The 22,017-nt window shown below is 37.3% G+C and overlaps 1 protein-coding gene across 5 annotated transcripts in view; it reads right to left on the bottom strand.

Moving 5' to 3' along the window:
• HERC1 (HECT and RLD domain containing E3 ubiquitin protein ligase family member 1) overlaps nucleotides 1-22,017 on the bottom strand; it is a 215,833-nt gene that overhangs the window by 121,355 nt on the left and 72,461 nt on the right. For all 5 annotated transcript variants that reach the window (XM_049706186.1, XM_049706187.1, XM_049706188.1 and 2 more), the window contains exons 13-19: nucleotides 18,024-18,149; nucleotides 16,821-17,042; nucleotides 13,513-13,665; nucleotides 13,255-13,387; nucleotides 11,708-11,899; nucleotides 9,094-9,315; nucleotides 6,430-6,603 (exon numbers count right to left, since the gene is read on the bottom strand). In XM_049706186.1, the coding sequence (XP_049562143.1) occupies nucleotides 6,430-6,603; nucleotides 9,094-9,315; nucleotides 11,708-11,899; nucleotides 13,255-13,387; nucleotides 13,513-13,665; nucleotides 16,821-17,042; nucleotides 18,024-18,149 (1,222 nt within the window). The remainder of the gene's footprint in view (nucleotides 1-6,429; nucleotides 6,604-9,093; nucleotides 9,316-11,707; nucleotides 11,900-13,254; nucleotides 13,388-13,512; nucleotides 13,666-16,820; nucleotides 17,043-18,023; nucleotides 18,150-22,017) is intronic.

Raw genomic sequence — 22,017 nt, 5'->3', positions numbered from 1 at the left:
CAATTGTAAATATTTCTGCACCCAACATAGGAGCACCTCAATACATAAGGCAAATACTAACAGCCATAAAAGGGGAAATCGACAGTAACACATACATAGTAGGGGACTTTAACACCCCACTTTCACCAATGGACAGATCATCCAAAATGAAAATAAATAAGGAAACACAAGCTTTAAATGATACATTAAACAAGATGGACTTAATTGATATTTATAGGACATTCCATCCAAAAACAACAGAATACACATTTTTCTCTAGTGCTCATGGAACATTCTCCAGGATAGATCATACCTTAGGTCACAAATCAAGCCTTGGTAAATTTAAGAAAACTGAAACCATATCAAGTATCTTTTCTGACCACAATGCTATGAGACTAGATATCAATTACAGGAAAAGATCTGTAAAAAATACAAACACATGGAGGCTAAACAATACACTACTTAATAACAAAGTGATCACTGAAGAAAACAAAGAGGAAATAAAAAAATACCTAGAAACAAATGACAATGGAGACACGACGACCCAAAATCTATGGGATACAGCAAAAGCAGTTCTAAGAGAGAAGTTTATGGCAATACAATCCTACCTTAAGAAACAGGAAACATCTCGAATAAACAACCTAACCTTGCACCTAAAGCAATTAGAGAAAGAAGAACAAAAATCCCCCCAAAGTTAGCAGAAGGAAAGAAATCATAAAAATCAGATCAGAAATAAATGAAAAAGAAAAGAAGGAAACGATAGCAAAGATCAATAAAACTAAAAGCTGGCTCTTTGAGAAGATAAGCAAAATTGATAAACCATTAGCCAGACTCATCAAGAAAAAAAGGGAGAAGACTCAAATCAATAGAATTAGAAATGAAAAAGGAGAAGTAACAACTGACACTTTGGAAATACAAAAGATCATGAGAGATTACTACAAGCAACACTATGCCAATAAAATGGACAACCTGGAAGAAATGGACAAATTCTTAGAAATGCACAACTGCCAAGACTGAATCAGGAAGAAATAGAAGATATGAACAGACAAATCACAAGCACTGAAATTGAAACTGTGATTAAAAATCTTCCAACAAACAAAAGCCCAGGACCAGATGGCTTCACAGGCGAATTCTATCAAACATTTAGAGAAGAGCTAACAGCTATTCTTCTGAAACTCTTCCAAAATATAGCAGAGGCAGGAACACTCCCAAACTCATTCTACGAGGCCACCATCACCCTGATACCAAAACCAGACAAGGATGTCACAAAGAAAGAAAACTACAGGCCAATATCACTGATGAACATAGATGCAAAGATCCTCAACAAAATACTAGCAAACAGAATCCAACAGCACATTAAAAGGATCATACACCATGATCAAGTGGGGTTTATTCCAGGAATGCAAGGATTCTTCAATATACGCAAATCAATCAACGTGATACACCATATTAACAAATTGAAGGAGAAAAACCATATGATCTCAATAGATGCAGAGAAAGCTTTCGACAAAATTCAACACCCATTTATGATAAAAACCCTGCAGAAAGTAAGCATAGAGGGAAAGTTCTTCAACATAATAAAGGCCATATATGACAAACCCACAGCCAACATCGTCCTCAATGGTGAAAAAGTGAAAGCATTTCCACTAAGATCAGGAACAAGGCAAGGTTGCCCACTCTCACCACTCTTATTCAACATAGTTTTGGAAGTTTTAGCCACAGCAATCAGAGAAGAAAAGGAAATAAAAGGAATCCAAATCAGAAAAGAAGAAGTAAAGATGTCACTGTTTGCAGATGACATGATACTATACGTAGAGAATCCTAAAGATGCTACTAGAGCTAATCAATGAATTTGGTAAAGTAGCAGGATACAAAATTAATGCACAGAAATCTCTGGCATTCCTATACACTAATGATGAAAAATCTGAAAGTGAAATCAAGAAAACACTCCCATTTACCATTGCAACAAAAACAATAAAATATCTAGGAATAAACCAACCTAAGGAGACAAAAGACCTGTATGCAGAAAATTATAAGACACTGATGAAAGAGAAATTAAAGATGATACAAACAGATGGAGAGATATACCATGTTCTTGGATTGGAAGAATCAACATTGTGAAAATGACTCTACTACCCAAAACAATCTACAGATTCAATGCAATCCCTATCAAACTACCACTGGCATTTTTCACAGAACTAGAACAAAAAAATTCACTATTTGTATGGAAACACAAAAGACCCCGAATAGCCAAAGCAATCTTGAGAACGAAAAACGGAGCTGGAGGAATCAGGCTTCCTGACTTCAGACTATACTACAAAGCTACAGTAATCAAGACAATATGGTACTGGCATAAAAACAGAAATATAGATCAATGGAACAGGATAGAAAGCCCAGAGATGAACCCACGCACATATGGTCACCTTATCTTTGATAAAGGAGGAAGGAATGTACAGTGGAGAAAGGACAGCCTCTTCAATAAGTGGTGCTGGGAAAACTGGACAGGTGCATGTAAAAATATGAGATTAGATCACTCCCTAACACCATACACAAAAATAAGCTCAAAATGGATTAAAGACCTAAATGTAAGGCCAGAAACTATCAAACTCTTAGAGGAAAACATAGGCAGAACACTCTATGACATAAATCATAGCAAGATCCTTTTTGACCCACCTCCTAGAGAAATGGAAATAAAGACAAAAATAAACAAATGGAACCTAATGAAACTTCAAAGCTTTTGCACAGCAAAGGAAACCATAAACAAGATGAAAAGGCAACCCTCAGAATGGGAGAAAATATTTGCAAATGAAGCAAGTGACAAAGGATTCATCTCCAGAATTTATAAGCAGCTCATGCAGCTCAATAACAAAAAAACAAACAACCCAATCCAAAAATGGGCAGAAGACCTAAATAGACATTTCTCCAAAGAAGATATACAGAGTGCCAACAAACACATGAAAGAATGCTCAACATCACTAATCATTAGAGAAATGCAAATCAAAACTACAATGAGATATCATCTCACACCAGTCAGAATTGCCATCATCAAAAAATCTAGAAACAATAAATGCTGGAGAGGGTGTGGAGAAAAGGGAACCCTCTTACACTGTTGGTGGGAATGTAAATTGATAAAGCCACTGCGGAGAACAGTATGGAGGTTCCTTAAAAAACTACAAATAGAACTACCATATGACCCAGCAATCCCACTACTGGGCATATACCCTGAGAAAACCATAATTCAAAAAGAGTCATGTACCAAAATGTTCATTGCAGCTCTATTTACAATAGCCCAGAGATGGAAACAACCTACGTGTCCATCATCAGATGAATGGATAAAGAAGATGTGGCACATATATACAATGGAATATTACTCAGCCATAAAAGGAAACGAAATTGAGCTATTTGTAATGAGGTGGATAGACCTAGACTCTGTCATACAGAGTGAAGTAAGTCAGAAAGAGAGAGACAAATACCGTATGCTAACACATATATATGGAATTTAAGAAAAAAAAAATGTCATGAAGAACCTAGGGGTGAAACAGGATAAAGACACAGATTTACTAGAGAACGGACTTGAGGCTATGGGGAGGGGGAAGGGTAAACAGTGACAAAGCGAGAGAGAGGCATGGACATATATACACTACCAAACGTAAGGTAGATAGCTAGTGGGAAGCAGCCGCATAGCACAGGGAGATCAGCTCGGTGCTTTGTGACCGCCTGGAGGGGTGGGATAGGGAGGGTGGGAGGGAGGGAGACGCAAGAGGGAAGAGATATGGGAACATATGTATATATGTAACTGAATCATTTTGTTGTAAAGCAGAAACTAACACACCATTGTAAAGCAATTATACTCCAATAAAGATGTTAAAACAACAACAACAAACCCAAACAAACAAAAAACACTCTTGGAAAATATTAAGCACCAAGTTAACTTTATCTGTTCTTAATTCCTTTTTAAAACTCCTATCTTAAGACAAAAATTTTACAGCTTGGTTTTCCAGTCATTTCTGGATACTTAGGTAAAAATTAAGTTCAGACTTAACTATTTTACAGGTGAAAAAGTGAATATAAGCATGTAAGATTTTAAGAAAATCTTACAGCCAACAGAGAATCTTAAAATGATAGTCTGTATTACACACAAAATTTTCCATTCTAGGTAATTGAGATATCGTCTGTTCCAAGGGATTGCTTGCTATTCTGAAAACTGCTATGACTTAAAATCAAACGACCCCATTTCAAGAAGGCTAATATTCAATTTAAAAGCAAACTGAAGTAACATCCTTTGCAGTATGTCAAATTTATCAGGGATTATCCTCCTGTGCAATGTTTATAATAATAGGTTCTTTTAAAACACCTTCGCTAAAGTTATAGTCATTTCATACCAAACACTACAAAATGTTTCCACTACTCAGGTATAAAGTCTAGGCTATAGTGTACAAGCAATTGAACAAATGGAGCCATAAGAGTTTTTATTCACTTTATGTTTATATCCAGTTTTTTCAAGTGCTCACTGAAAAGTAACAAGTGATAATGGTGCCGCAGTGGTTAAGAATCCACCTGCCAGTACAGGGGACACAGGTTCGTGCTCTGGTCCAGGAAGATCCCACATGCCACGGAGCAACTAGGCCCGTGCGCCACAACTACTGAGCCTGCACTCTAGAGCCCGCGAGCCACAACTACTGAGCCCACGTGCCACAACTACTGAAGCCCGCGTGCCTAGAGCCCGTGCTCTGCAACCAGAGAAGCCCGCGCAATGAGCAGCCTGCGCCATGAAGAGTAGCCCCCGCTCACCGCAACTAGAGAAAGCCCACGCGCAGCAACAAAGACCCAAGGCAGCCAAAAATAAATAAAAATAAAAATAAATTTATAAAAAAAAAACCTAACCGCATATTCCAAGAAAATGATGCAAATAAGAGGATATCAGAAAATACAACTTAGAAAGTAAGCTTTTTTCCTCCTCCACTATCATACTTTTCTACCACTGGTGAAAGTCAACACGATAGAATGAATAAATGAATGACAAATTGGATGAGATTAAACTTTCAAAGGTATCATCTCACTGGTGTTTTAAAGATCTGAATGATATGTATCTCATTTTTATTATACGAAGTAAAGGTGAAAATGTATTTACTTTTACCATTTTTATCACAGAAGGAAGAAAATCCAAAGACACAGGGGAGCAGGGACTAAAGAAAGAGCAATGTGGAGAAAGACAACTAGGGGTATGTGATTCTGAACAATCCAAGTCATTGTTAAAAGTGGATGAGAGCTAAAAAGAAATCAGGTACAACCTTTGAAAACTTGTACATAAAATTAATTTTATTAATCAAGTAATATTAGAAACTGAAATACCACTACACACTTGCATAGCACTTTACTGCTGTACTTAATAATATACCTCATTTCAAACTGGTATCTTCACTAGCACTCTAAAATGGGCAAGTGTTTTATACAGGAGGAAAATGACCCAAGCCCAGAGCTCAGACTTCCACATACACATAATTTCAGTTCTTCACCAGGGCTCACAAAGGGAAGAGATTCATTAAACAGACTCTTATACTAGATCCATTTACGCTGCATGGAATCCTTCAGTAAAATGCTGCCTCTGGATTTATTTTTCACACTAATCTCAATTTTCCCACAGTGGATTTTCTTCAAGTGGGATATATGTATATAAAAGAATACACGAGGTTTCATACCAAGCACTTCAAAATGTTCCACTAACAGGAATAAGAAACTGTTTTTAAAATGTTAATTGTAGAGACTTCCCTTGTGGTGCAGTGGTTGAGAATCCACCTGACAATGAAGGCGACATGGGTTCGAACCCTGGTCCGGGAAGATCCCACATGCTCTGGAGCAACTGGGCCCGTGTGACACCACTGCTGAGCCTGTGCTCTAGAGCCTGTGAGCCACAGCTACTGAGCCAGCATGCCACAACTGCTGAAGCCCACGCTCCGTGACAAGAGAAGCCACCGTGGTGAGAGGCCCCCCGCTCACCGCACTAGCGAAAGCCCGCACTCAGCAGCAAAGACACAACACAGCCAAAAATAAATAAAACAAATAAATTTATTTTTAAAAAATGTTAGAGGTTTTTTTTTTTTTTTTTTGCGGTACGCGGGCCTCTAACTGCTGTGGCCTCTCCCATTGCGGAGCACAGGCTCCAGACGTGCAGGCTCAGCGGCCATGGCTCACGGGCCCAGCCGCTCCGCGGCATGTGGGATCCTCCCAGACCGGGGCACGAACCTATGTCCCCTGCATCGTTAGGCAGACTCCCAACCACTGCGCCACCAGGGAAGCCCTAAAAAAATGTTAATTGTAAAATCCCTTTTTCTATAAAAAAGTAATAGGGTAATCCCTGTGATTTTCTATTTACATATATTATACTATACTTATATTAGTCGGTATTATGAGCTATCTACATATTTAGCCCCTTTATCCTCTTCATCTTACCTTTACTAATAGCATAATCCTGCATGCTGATCCAAAGGCTTCGAGCCGGCTCTTTTGAACAACCCAATGCCAAGTCTACGTAGATAGCAATTTCAGGCCGCAATTTGTAATCAAAAGGCTTCTGTTCTTCATTTCCGGAAAGAGCTACTTCTAATAGGCAACTCATACATTTATCTAAAAAGAAAAAAATTACACAAGTTATCGATTTCAAGCTTTGTAAATTTTGGTGCTACAAATAAAAGCTTACCATATTTACTTAATGCATATGAAATGATACATTTCAAACCATTTTAAGTAGATGCTACAAAGGTAAAGTCCTTTAATGCTTCTCAATTGGGCATAGTATCACCCCTTTCTTTATGTGACTAAATGTAACATTCCAGGGAGGAGTTCTGGCATTTTGGTAGGCAGGGCCCTACGTGTGCAGCACAGTCTTGTGTAACAAAGAACTTTCTTGCTCAAAATGGACTGATATCCTTGTTGAGAAACATGGGACCACTGGGAAAGAGACAAGCCAAGATTTTTCTTTTCTTTTTGTAGACTTAAGGGAAAATAATCACTTCAGTATGATTTAAGGGAGATCAAAGATATTGATACTTGAACAATTTCTCAACTGATATTTACATTTGTTCAGGTGGTTCCTAACTTTCCAATGGGACATTTGGCATTAAGAATTCATTTTCCATTTAAAAAACAAAACACTTCTCTAAATGACAGGTTCCCGGGCTAATACCCAAAGTCAATTTAACCCACAATATAACTAAATTATCATTTATTTACAATTTTACAGACAAGAGCCTCTTCCTAATATATGCAAGTATTTTTTTTTAGAAGCTACTGCTTATCTTTGTTTTTTATTATTATCATTTATTTTTGGCTGTGTTGGGTCTTCATTGCTGCACACGGGCTTTCTCTAGTTGCGGTGAGTGGGGGCTACTCTTTGTTGTGGTGCACCGGCTTCTCGTTGTGGTGGCTTGTTGCAAAGCATGGGCTCTAGGCGCGTGGGCTTCAGGAGTTGTAGCGTGCAGGCTCAGTAGTTGTGGCTCATGGGCTCTAGAACACAGGTTCAGTAGTTGTAGCACACGGGCTTAGTTGCTCCGTGGCATGTGGGATCTTCCTGGACCAGGGCTCAAACCCGTGTCCCCTGCATTGGCAGGCAGATTCTTAACCACTGTGGGAAGTCCAATATATGCAAGTATTTAAACATAAAATGTAACATTTTAATAGTTTCGTAATTTTATAATTTAAAAAGTGAAAACTAACATTAAAACTGAAATTGATTATATTCATACCAAAGGCCAGTTGAGTAAAGTACACACAAGAGAAATATGAGGAAGGTAGAGATAAAGATACTTTTGTCCTCAGGAGGACATTTGGGACTATCACAGAGCTAAACACTGATAGCACTGGAACTACCTTTATGATGTTAAATACCCCTTGAAAAAAAACATGATTTTACTTTTTTTGATACAAACATTCCTAAGTACCAGTCTAGCATTCATCAGCTATGGCCAGAATCACTTTCTGGTTCATAAATGAAACAATGAATATACACTCCTATTTGGAAAAGGAAGAAAATCTTCAACATCTCTCACTCCCACCCTCCAACCCTCCAACCCCAAAGCAGAAATCTCCATGATTTTTGTCATGGTTTCTACTTTTGTTTCTCCTCTGGAGATTCTCTTAGATCGAGATTTCTCTTAGATTTTGCTTCTTGGACACTCTCTGAGTCTCTTTCTCTTATCAGAGAAATAATAAATTTAAAATCTAGGCACTTCCCTGGTGGTCCAGTGGGTAAGACTCTGAGCTCCCAATGCCAGGGGCCCCGGGTTTGATCCCTGGTCAGGGAACTAGATCCCACATGCCGCAACTAAGAAGTCCGCATGCTACAACGAAGATCCCACGTGCTGCAACTAAGACCTGGCACAGCCAAAATAAATAAATATTTCTTAAAAATAAATAAATAAAATCTAATAAGACCATATGGGCTATCTAATCTAACTCATTATTTTAAGGATTGAAATTAGAGGTTCAGAGAGATTAAAGGACCAATCCTAGATAAAACAACTATATCATCTATTCAGGAACTGGAGAAATCCTCATGTTCAGACAGTCTGAGAGCTCGCCTACCATCAAAGCAGACAAATGGAAGATGAGGCAGGAAAGGAAACCCCAAAGGTACCATAAATGGGGAGGAAAAAAATAAGGAATCACACAAGGTAACATCAGCTTGAAAGGAGGACAGGCTGGGAGGAGAAGGGATTGGCCCTCACAACTGAGAGGTGTTTATGACCTGAGCCCTCATAAGTCATGGTCAGTAACCTTCTATGAAGCAGTTTCATAACCTCCAAGCCCCAGAACACAAGTAATTAAGCATTTTCCCATTTTTATGAGTTAGATGACTTGCTCAAAATGAGTGATAAATAAAAACAGAGTAGAACCAGACCTACATTTCCCTAGTTCAGGGGCTCTTTTCACTATACGATGCTGCAGGACTTAACTGTTTTTCTGAGGGCTCCAAGTTACAGTCTTGGATCCCCTACCCTGCAAATGTTGCATTTGTTTTCTATCAGTTCTCTATTCAGCAAACCCAGAATAAGAGAAATCTCCAAAGGAAGTACAAACAGAAGCATGTATTCTAAATGCTGCAGAGAAGCACATTACCTAACTGAGGGGTATCCATTTCTACACCATCACTAAAAAGTGGTGTTTTCATCCAATATGCAGTGTCCTGTTCCTCTGGAGACACAGGCGAACCCTGAAGCATGCCACCAAGACACTGCCCAATAAGAAGAGCAATTGTTCTTTCCAGATCAACAAGCCACACCCAGGACTGGGCTGGCTGAGGTAATGGCACACCAGCAGGATCAATCAGTTCTGGCCCTCCTGAAAACAAAATCATTAGTAATTTATCTGGTGTTGAAGATTCTCAAGCTTTTTCATTTATATTGCACTGCAACAAGACACTGAAGCAAAATAATTTTATAATGAAAACATAGATTATAACACTTTCTGTATATATTCTCTTTAGTAGGCTAATTTAAAATACATTCAGATAAGTTTGCCATCAAATAAAAATCTGCTTTGTAAAGTTACTGATTTTGAGATAAACAATGAAACAGTACATGGCAGAATTATCTCCCATTGATTCTATTCCTACTTTTCACTATCCAGATCAAATTTCAACCTTAAGAGTGAGTAACTGAGGTAGCTCATCCCTCCAAAATCAAAACAAGAGTTGATCTAGTAAAATGACACTTGGTATTGTTCAATGCTTTTAAGGCCTGAATTCAGATCTGTCCTATACTAAGATCCAGATCCATGCTTTCTTATTGTACATTTGTTTTTAAAAGTTCTTCACTTAAAAAAAAAACAAAAAAACTACACCTAGCCATAAAGATAAGAAGAGATATCAATGAAATCATAAAAGAAAAACACAAGAAATCATCCAATTCAAAAACTGGGTATTTGAAAACACTAATAAAATGGACAAACCTGTAATAAAATTAATCCAGAAAATAAAGATGGCATAAATTTTAAAATTAGAAATACAAAAAGAGGATATAACCACAGATACACTAGAGATTTTTAAAAACTATGTGTGAATATTATGATCTTTGTGTCAATAAATTTGAAAACCAACAAAATGACATTTTCTGAAAAAATATCAATTTCTGAAATGGATTTGAGAAGAAACAAAAAGGTGTAAGAGAACAATAACCACTAAAAAAAGAAAATTAATAGCCAAAAACCTATCTATAAAAAAAACACTAGGGCCAGATAGGTTTTTTTTTTTTTGCGGTACGCGGGCCTCTCACTGTTGTGGCCTTTCCCATTGCGGAGCACAGGCTCCGGACGCGCAGGCTCAGCGGCCATGGCTCAGGGCCCAGCCGCTCCGCGGCACGTGGGATCTTCCCGGACCGAGGCATGAACCCGTGTCCCCTGCATCGGCAGGCGGACTCTCAACCACTGCGCCACCAGGGAAGCCCAGGCCAGATAGTTTTTATAAACTCTTATAAACCTTCAAGAAGAGATAACTCCTAAATTACACACATTATTTCAGAGAAAAGGGAAAAAAAGGAAGATTCCAAACTGATGTTATGAGGTTAGTATAACTGTGGTCGTAAAAATGACACAAGAATAGCATGAAAAAGGAAAATCATGGGAAAAAATCAGTTATGAACACAGATGCAAAAATCCAAAATAAAATGACACCTTCCTCGCCTAATACAAATAGAGTAAGTCTTAGCAAATTCTGAGATGCTTCAGAAAAACAAGAGTAAACATGGAATGGCTCCATATAAAGCCTAATCAATATCCTGATACAGCTGTAACCTTAACACTTGACTTCATCTAAATCCAGTTGTCACAGAACAATGGGATATAAGACGGGCCCTCAAAGTATTCTGTCCAATCCCAATCTCTCCAGGAGAAGAAACCAAGGCTTCAAATAAGTGACTTGCCCAAGATCATGCAGCCAATAGAGCCAATACTAAAATCTAAATCTTTTTATGCCTTAGACCAGGATTCTTTCCATAAAACATGTGACCTCATTTAAACTTGAAAGGTTTTTAAGATTTCAGTAATGAAACTCCTTTGATAGCCTTACGATAGACAGACTTCAATGGAAAAATACATTGATGCTTTCTAGACATGATATTTTAAGATATATTCAATGGAATAAAATCATCAACATTTTATAAATTAAGAGTGAATTCACATATTACGTCTAAAATCAAAATGCTATTTCCTATAAAGTACCTAAAAAGAAAAACACAGAAAGATAGGTTTCCAATTTCCATCTTTTACATTCAGTTATCTACATATCCAACCAAAATACAAAATATTTTACTGTCGAATAGAGATTTAAAACTAAAAACGTTTGCATTTAAGAAATAAAACAAATCAATTCATTGATTGTAAAACGTGTCGTTATGCTGTTGACTGATTTATGAAACAATGCCGCCTATCATCCACTGTAAGATGTATCCAAATTAAGCCATGTCAAAATTTGAAGAAAAGCATGTCTTGGAATCAATGAAATATATTTCAAGCCTGATGATCAGATAAAGACTTTATTCGTGACACTTATATATAAGCAACTTTCTTAAATTTTCCCATCTCAGTTGCCCACTTCACACTATAAGCTCTTAGACAGTAACAACTTTATCTTCTGAGTACATTAAACAACCAAGTGTCAGATATGATTTACCTGATGCATGCAAGAGAAACAACTTTTCTCAAGAGCATTATTTGCTCCTTTATTATCTTTACTTACCATGAAGAGGCCACTGTAACTCTTGGTCTTCTAAAAGAGTGGCCGCTGGCAGGAGTCTATTAAGGCAATCAAGAGGTGGCAACAAGTCGAGGAGGTAACTCAATAAAGGCCGAGCCACCGACACTGGGAGTAACAGTAGGGAGTTAACAATCTGGCAGAGCATACTGCCTGCAGCTGAGACGTATATCACATCTATGAAGGGTAAGAAATTTAACAGGCATCAATTGTTTCAAACAAACTTAAAAAAAAAACCTAATAAATACTATTTTTCCCTAGAACTCTTTGTTGAATTATTATATAACTCTCTGGTAGCTAGGGTTGGGTTAGTATTTACTCACTTTCAGAAAGTGTCACCAACAGACACTTTATGGGAAAGCACAAATATCCTTGTGCCAACAAATTCAAAGGATTATAGCTGCTTCCCTTAAAATGCATTACGAATTTCTCATTCACAAATTTATTCTCATTTTCAGATTTACTCAAGAAATATTTATTGAACACATACAACATATCAGGCACTATTATAGGTGAAAGGTGTACAGCTGTGAATAAAGAACTAAAAATTCCTGCCCTCATGGTGCTTACATTCTACTGTAGGAAGTCTTTTATGTTTTTTAAACCAAATTTACTTTTTTAAAATTAAAATCACCTCAAAACATCTGGTTTTTTTAATTATCTGTATTGGTTTTTAATCAATTCTGTGTCAATATTTTATTGTATTTGGGGGCAAGAAGACTATTCAGAGATGAGCTCAATTTGAACAAATTAAATTTTAGACGCCTGTGGAACAACAAAATGCAAGTGTCTAGTAAGCAATGGTTTTAGTTTCTCAGTTTATTTATTTCTTTGTTCAGTGAGGAAACTTCAAAAATAAGTTGCTTTTGGACAGACTTACCAAATTTTACCTATCTTTGGAATAATCAAGAAAAGGCACCTAGTAGGTAACTAGAGAAAAGCTCTTGTGTAAAAAAGGAGTTCTCAGCTAGATGCATATATGGCAGTCAACATACACATGGCAGTTAAAGACAACAGGACCAGATAAGATCATTCTCAGAGAAAAGAGGTTGAGGGCAAAATTCAGAAGATCCTAAACATTAAAGGGCATGCCCCAAAAAGAGGAGCTTACAGGAACAGACTGAAAAAGAGTGGGCAAAGAGATATGTGTAAATACAGGATTGTGACTACACAGAAGACCAGAGAAAAGAAAGCATTTCAAGACAGAAAGAGATGGTAAATGCTAAAGAAAAGTAAAGAAATAGATGAAAATCTCACTGTATGCCATTTAATATTAATCTTTTTGAGTATATATAATCTAATTCCTTTAAATTAGACCTCTGTCACACCAATTAGCGTCTTTTAAGATTAATTAGATCAATCACTGTTGCCATCACCCCAAAACCAAGATCAAAGGGATCTTCGGTAACAAAGGAGATTCAACGTCATTCCTATTCCACTCAGAGGTTTCCGGCCCTCTTAAAGCTTTGGAAAGGCCAAGAACTCTTGCTTTACAACCACTGATTAAATATGAAACCCAGTACCAAACACACCTCTTAATTTTTCTCCAACGCTGCCATTCCAAGGACTTTCTTTGAGCAAATTTGCAGAACGTGAATAAATATCTGTGGCATGAGGCAACAAGAGCTGAAGATGTTTATGAAGCAATGCCACACTGCTTGAGTTCTGAGGAAAAAAGTTCCTAAATTACTACTTTGGAAGATTCAAGGTAGAAAAATATCATGGCTTACCCAAATATCTGAGTTTCAAGGTCCCTGAGAAAAGACCATAAAAGGCAAAGAATCACATACCTCACTAATGTTATTGATATGGCAAAATGCCAGCAGCTGTTTCTGCAGTGAACATAGTAGTTCATGAAGATGAGCAGGCTGACTGTTCTCTGAAGACGATGTTCCAAGTAGAAATTTATCACTATTCTTTTCTAGCTCCCCAAATGCTTGATCCTAAAATGATACATAAATTAAGATTATATTTGAAGTGTTTGAAAGTGAAATTAATGTCCTACCATAAATGATTCTGATTTAAGAAGCCACTGTCTCCTTTCTCCCATTATTAATCTTTAAATCTTTGCTATGCTGTCATTAGCTATAAGGTGGTAAGACTTATCAAGCAATCTCAATTTGTTTTTCCATTAAAAAGTTTCACCACAAAAACTTTTGTGGTTTCACCACAAAAACTTTGAAAATGCGGAAAACAAGAAAAAGGAAAACAATACCCAAAGACAACACATTTCAACATTTTAATACTATTGCTTTCCTGACCTCCTATGTAAAGGTTTTGTTTTCACATATTTGAATTTCTAAGAACACAATTCTTAGAAATTAAATTTATTTCTGATTATAAAAGAAGTAAGTGGCCTAAAGAAACATGACAACTAAATACAATGTATGATCCTGGATTTGGGGGGCAGGGGGAGGGTGCCATAAAGGACATTACTGGGATAACTGTAGAAATTTGAGTATGGACTCTGTATTATACAATGGTTCTGTGTCAACGTTAAATTTCCTGAATTCAATAATTGTTCTGTTGTTATGTAAGAGAATGTCCTTATTCTTAAGAAATATAAGTGCTTAGGAATAGCCAGTATGACATCTGCAGTTTACTCTCAAATGATGGATGGAAGAAAGGAAACAAGGAAAGGCAAATTTGGCTGAAGCGTACAGGAGAGTTCTTTGAAAGTTTCCTGTAATTCTTGTGGGAGTTTTAAGTTATTTCAAGTTAAAAATATTTTTTTAAAACAGAAATAGTGTAACAAATTTAGAAAATACCAAAACTGTATTTTAAAAAACTTTAGGGCTTCCCTGGTGGCGCAGTGGTTGAGAGTCCGCCTGCCAATGCAGGGGACACGGGTTCATGCCCCAGTCCGGGAGGATCCCACATGCCACAGAGCGGCTGAGCCCGTAGGCCATGGCCGCTGGGCCTGCGCGTCCAAAGCCTGTGCTCCGCGGCAGGAGAGGCCACAACAGTGAGAGGCCCGCGTACCGTAAAAAAAAAAAAAAACAAAAAAACTTTAAATCACCATTTAGTCAACCACCGTATCTAATATTTTTTGTGTATTTCTTTCCTGATTTTTTTTTGTGACTTTTCCTTTTTTTCATAATACTGCATATTCTATTTTTAGTCTTCTCTTTTCTAACAGATCCACAGATATTTTACATGTTTTCATAAGCCATGTGTACATAAAATTTGAGACATAATATTCCACTGAGTATATATATCATAATGTACTTAAACCATTCCCCAACTTTTAGATATTTCAGTTGTTTCCAACTTTTCTTTCTTATAATAATGATGTGATGAACATCCTTATGCATAAAATATGGTCTTTGTTTATAAATATGCAAGAGAGAGTCACAGAACATTTTAAGGCCCTTCCTATATAAGCACCTTTATAAGCAGCCAAATTAGCACTGCTAGAGACTGAATGAATGTTTGTGTCCCTTCAAAATTCTTATGTTGAACCCAATGTGGTGGTATTTGAAGGTGGGGCCTCTGGGAGGTGATTAAGTCATGAGGGCAGAACTCTCGTGAATGGGATTAGTGACCTTACAAAAGAGACAACAGAGAGTTCCCTTGTGTGAGGACACAGCAAGAAGACGGCTGTCTATGAATCAAGAAGCAGGCACCATCAAATCTGCTGCCTCCTTGATCTTGGACTTTCCGTCTCCATAACTGTGAGAAATAAATCTGTGTTGTAGATAAGCCGGCCCACTCTGTGGTATTCTATTACAGCAACCCAAACAGACTAAGACCAGCACCATTATTTTAAAATCTTAGAACATGACAAATTTGGTTAAATTACGTCAGAAAGAAACAAAAATTTATGATTTTCAGCCTAAAAGCAGTTAGTATTTTATTTCCATTTCCATATAATATACACATCTACCTCAGCCCTACTGGCATAAAAAAGGCACTACTTTAATACAACTTTGGGAAAAAATTTCAGTTAATACCAAATGGATACACTGTAACATTGTTCCCATTCCATTTGCAGCCAAACATCAGCTCAAATTTACATCCTTAAATCTGAAAGAAAATAATTCTATAGGAACAACTGTCACTGACTTAGTCAACAACCTTTTAAGTTGGGCAGAACAGAACACTAAGACTTGTACAGAAGAAAAAGAATATACAGACCTGACCCTGAAGAGCAGGAGACAATATGAAATGATACACAAACTATTCAAAGTTAAGTCATATAGTACACTTTGACGCTAAAAACTGATGAGAGGTATGCAGTTATAATGACATGGTTAGAAAAGGTTATTTGAGCAAGGCTTCCAAGAACAGTCAAGTGTTAAAGAAGTCATAGATTGGTAGACAAGAAGAGAGAGGAGGAAATAGGTGTGCCACGCAGGAGTTCAGATGAGTGTGGTGTGTAAGCCAAATGATGAAGGGTCTGAAAAAGTTCTGATTTAATAAAATGAGGTTATTTAATACAACAAGGTTATTCTAGCAGTAGGATGCTGAGAGGAGACCAGCAACAGTGACAACAGCTGTAACACTGCTATTACCACTAGGTCGTGATGGCATGGATTAGAACCCATAAAAATGGAAAGAAAAAAAGTGACGGATCTAAGAAACACCAGGGAGGAAGAACTAAGGGCATCCTAATACAGAGAAGGCTATACTGTCCATTGTCTTCTCTCCTATTGACCAGCTATTTTTAATAATTTAATAAAATAATAATTTTAATTAATTGACCAGCCTATTTTTAAACAATTTAAACCACATTGTTTAATTATAAGATTACATCTGGTAAGGTTAATCCTTTCCTCATTCTTCTTCTCTTGCAAAATGTTGTTGAATATTTTTACCTGTTTATTCTTGTACATTAATATCAGAAAAAAATTGGTAAAATTCCAAAACAAATCTCTTTGGAACTCTCAACTACAAGTCATTTGGCACCCACAATATTTCAGAAGATCTTACATACCTCTTCCCTTTCAGGGAGTGGAGTTTAGTTTTACTTATTTCAAAATACCTTGACCTGAAGTGATCCCTACCCCCTCCAAAAACAAAACAAAACAAAACAAAACAAAACCAACCCAAGTTTTATTTATTTATTCTTTTTAACGACAAAAAAGGAGCAACTTACCGTATAAAATCCTAAATTTCTTAAGAGAGTCTTCATCAAAATTTCAGCCAGATGGGTGTCTGGATGGCAGCTCTGAGTGCCATAAGGTTGATCCGACAGGTTTCCATAGCCAGTACATACAGAAGAGAGGTCAGCAGCATCGGAGGGTGAGCTATAGCCAAGTAAGGAGGCTACATGGGTATGATCTTGCAAACTTGTTAGAATAATATCCAGTTGCATTCTCTAAAGAAAAATATTTCCATCGATGAAATAGGAACAAATAATAATTAGCTTAAAATGCACTAGAAAAGTAAAAAAAGGATCCCGCGGTGGGGGGGGGGAATATATACTAATGATGCTAACTAATTCACTTAATATCCTAATGAACAATAATCTTTTAGGAAGTCTATAATTTTTTAAAAAGCTATCCCACTAATACCTTTTGAGAAATTGCAACTTATAGTGTTTTATTACATCCTTTACTACCTGAAACTCTTAAGCTAAAATGGCACACTCTACATAATGATTTTAGCACTATAAGTAAGAGGAGTAGGCAATGTCAACAGATAAATTACACTACACATTCTTCTACAGAATTACCCATGAAACTATTTATTCTAATGTTTAAAATAAATCACTTGAAATCTAAACTAATACCAAATACTCATTGGAAAGCATCTGTGGCTATTATACTGCCAGATTTTTCCCTCAAATCTATAACTCGACACTTGATTGTTCTACTTGGTTGAACAAAATGTACTTATTTTAACGTACATAAGATAATAAAAATGGAAAGAAGAAGCATACTCATATCATCACGTACTTTTTCACAACAGTCATCTTCTTTTACTTTTTATGTAAGCTATTTCAAAGTTCTGGGCATGGAACCAACAGCAGCACATGCCCTTGACTTCAACTCAGAATACTACAAATAAACTAAAAGATCTCTGGTTTGATAGTGTGAGCAACACTGGAAAAATTAGACATAATTTTAATAATTAGCCCCAAATCATTTAATGAGTTATCACTTGCTTCACTTTCATTAAAAATCTGGGAACTCTTCCAGCAAAAAACATTGAATACTAGGATTTACCAGACTCATCAAGTTAAGTATTATTCCCTGAACACATGGCAATCGATTAGCTTTATTTCCCTCTCAGTCTTTTTTTTTTTTTTTTTTTGTAATATAGTACTGGTTTACTTAGATACCATGCAAAGGCTCACCTGTCCTTTAGATAAGCTTTCCCATCTATCAGGTCCTTGGGGTAAAAGAGAATGAAGTAATTCCATACGTTCTCGTAATGGAGGTAACAGCATGGTTGCTCCCACTGACAGAGTTTCAATTACCACCTAATATAAAAAAGAAAAGCAGATTTATTTGGCCTGGTTCTTATCTTTTTAATAGAAAAACATAAAAATAAACCCACTGACTATTAAGAGCAAAGAAGTCTAAAGAAGGTGGATCATGGAAGTCTAAAGAAGGAGGTATATGAATAAAAGAAAGCATGCCAAGTCCTTCTTTAGATGTCTTTAAGAAGACTTAGAAGGACTTCCCTGGTGATCCGGTTGTAAAGAATCTGCCTTACAATGCAGGGGACGTGGTTCGATCCCTGGTCAGGGAACTAAGATCCCCCATGCTGCAGGGCAACTAAGCCCACATGCCACAACTACTGAGCTCATGTGCCTCAACTAGAGAGCCTGTGTGCTGCAAACTACAGAGCCTACATGTTCTGGAACCTGCACGCCACAACTACAGAGCCCATGTGCCCTGAAGCCTGCACACCACAACTAGAGAGAAGCCTGTGTGCTGCAACGAGGAGCCCATGTGCCGCAGTGAAAGATCCCGCATACCTCAACGAAGATTCTGTGTGCTGCAACTAAGACCCGACACAGACAAAAATAAAATAAATAAATAATAAATCCTTTAAAAAAATTCATGCATAAATTTTTTTTTTAAAAAAGAAGACTTAGAATATATCTTGGGGATTTCCCTGGCAGTCCAGTGGTTAAGACTTTGCCTTCCAATGCAGGGGGTGCGGGTTTGATCCCTGGTCGGGGAACTAAGATCCCACATGCCTCACGGCCAAAAAACCAAAACATAAAACAGAAGCAATACTGTAACAAATTCAATAAAGACTTAAAAAAAAAAAAGAATACATATTTTGGATTTGCCACTAAGTAACTAGTCATTATGCAATAAATATTTAGTGTTGAGTCTATAGTGCTGAGCCTGGTAAAGCTGTTTACAAAGTGCTGGGGATGTAGAAATGAACAAGACAGATAAAAGCCCTGCTTTCATAAGCATACAGTCTAGTAGGAAAAAGAGATTCTGAGTAAGTAATTCTACGTGTGAAAGGAGTCACATGGACAAAGTAAAAAGAAATGCAAACTTGAGTGAGCAGCCATACATAAAGGCAATTAACATGGTCTATGGGTTCATCATGGAGGTCTCCCTGAGGATTGGGCCTTTAGGTTAAAAATTGAAAAATGAGCAGGCCTTGGCCAAACAAAGGTCCAGGTATCAGAAACAGCATAAAAAATAGCTGTATTATCTTAGGCCCCGTAACTTCTCTGGGTCATAGCTTCCTTATCACTAAAATAAGGATGCTGAATTAGAAGAAAAGAAACACTCAATGATTAAGAAAAGAGCTCTTATAAGTTAAAAATATGACATAAAAACCTCAACAGGGGGGTAAGAATATAAAAATTAAATTTCTTATAAGGTAGAGGGGAGAAAAGATGGAAAACAGGAAAGAAAACATAAGAAAATTAAGAGGACTGGGGACTTTCGTGATGGCGCAGTGCTTAAGAATCCGCCTGCCAATGCAGGGGACATGGGTTCAAGCCCTGGTCCGGGAAGATCCCACATGCCGCGGAGCAACTAAGCCCATGTGCCACAACTACTGAAGCCCACACTCTAGAGCCTGAGAGCCACAGCTACTGAAGCCTGCGTGCCTAGAGCCCAGTGCTTTGCAACAAGAGAACCCACCGTAATGTGAAGCCCACGCACCGCAACGAAGAGCAGCCCCTGCTCACCGCAACTAGAGAAAGCCCACACGCAGCAACGAAGACCCAACGCAGCCAAAAATAAATAAATTAATTTTAAAAAAATTAGACATTAAAAAAAATCAGACACAGAGGACTGGTCCAGGAGATCTATTATCCCAATAATGAGTTCCAGAGACAGAGAGAAAACACAGAAAATAAAGAGAAAATAACAATACACTTCAAGCTAATTTCTTAACACTGAAGGCTATGAGTTTCCAAATTAAGAGTCTACCCCAATATACACGAAAATGGATAAAATCAGACCCACATCAGTTCATATCATTTTAAAATATGAAAACAGGACAAGTAGAACTTGCTACAGAATCCAGAGAGAAAAAGATTTCCATAAAAGGATCAAAAATTTGAATAGTGTTGATTTTCTGAGTAACAACCTGAAAGCTAGAAGATGACTTCACAATTCTTATGAGAAAATATTTACAATTTAGAATACTATGCCTCAACTATTCATGAAGATATTCAATTCTCAAACTATTTAAGTGTGAGTATATTCTCAAAGAGTATATTTTCTACCTACCCTCTCTCAGAAGTTACTGATGTATGCAGAAATCCAGCAGACACCACCTTAACCAAGTGATCAAGGTCAAAATCTCCAGTAATAAGACACATCAGTATCATGAACCACATGATATGATGTACTGAGGGTACATCATTTCTGTGGTATTCTTGCCAAAGGCACATAACCTCAGTCCAATCATGAAAAATAACAGAGATATTCAATAAAATAACTGACCAGTATCCATAAAGTGTCCAATTAAATGTAATATGGGATCCTGAATAGGATCCTGCAAAAGAACAAGGACATTAGCAAAAAACTGATAAAATTTCTAATAAGGTGTTTAGTTTAATTAATAGTATTAAACCAATGTTGATTTCTTGGTTTTGATAATTGTACTGTAATTATACAAGACATCAGCATTAGGGGAAGCTGGTTGAGACATATGTGAAAACTCTATTACTTATGCAACTTTTCCTTAAGTCTACAACTGCTTCAAAATAAAGTGTCAAAAAAGGAAGAAACACACAAAAAAAACAGCAGCAGCACTGATTGCTGCAAACAGATAAATTACCGGAAGTTTCAGGGATAAAGAAAGAGGAACAGAAAGAGCCCTGTACACATCCTGAGAGAATCCACCTCCAAAGGATTCTCCTAAGGAGTAGCTACAAAGAACACTCAAGGAATGAATAAACAATTATAAAAATAGTTTTTTTTAAAGTTTACTTCCGTTATTTTAGTCCAATACTTTTCAACCTTTCAAAAATATTATACTACCGGGGCTTCCCTTGTGGCGCAGTGGTTGAGAGTCCGCCTGCCGATGCAGGGGATCTGGGAGGATCTCACATGCCGTGGAGCGGCTGGGCCCGTGAGCCATGGCCACTGAGCCTGTGTGTCCGGAGCCTGTGCTCCGCAACGGGAGAGGCCACAACAGTGAGAGGCCCGCGTACCACAAAAAACAAACAAAATATTGTACTACCTTGTTCCTGGTAAAATTTAATCCTCAAAGTTCCCACTCACCACCAGGTTAATATTCCTTCTACCTACATCCCAGGGATATGTCCCTCTAGCTGGAAAATCACTGTATCTTTTTTTTTTTTTTTTAATTGACACATCATAAAATTTACCTTTTGAAAGCAGAAAATTCAGTGGGTTTTAGTATATTCACAGAGTTGTGCAACCATCACCACTAACTAATTTTAGGACATTTTCATCACCCCAAAAAGAAACCTGTGCCCGTTAGCAGTCATTTCCCATCTCTCCCTCCCCCAAAACCCCTGACAGCCAATTAATCTACTTTGTGTCTCTATGGATTTACTCTGCACATTTCATATACATGGAATCATACAGTATGTGACCTTTTGTGTCTGGCTTCTTTCACTTAGCATAATGTTTACAAGGTTCACTCATGTTGTAGCTTGTACAGCAGTACTTCATTCCCTCTTATGGCTGAATAATATTACATTGTATGGACATACCACATTTTGTTCATCCCTTCACCAGTTGACAGACATTTGTTTGTTTCCACTTTTTGGCTACAATGAATAATACTGTTATGAACATTCATGTATAAGTTTTTGTGTGGACATATGTTTTATATTCTCTTGGATATAGACCTAGGTGTGGAACTGCTGCAGTATGTGGTAACTCTATGTT

This window comes from Orcinus orca, chromosome 2 (assembly GCF_937001465.1).
Source record: "Orcinus orca chromosome 2, mOrcOrc1.1, whole genome shotgun sequence".
Lineage (NCBI taxonomy): Eukaryota > Metazoa > Chordata > Mammalia > Artiodactyla > Delphinidae > Orcinus > Orcinus orca.
The sequence above is the reverse complement of the archived record's forward strand: the minus strand, read 5'-3'. Positions and strand labels throughout refer to the sequence as shown.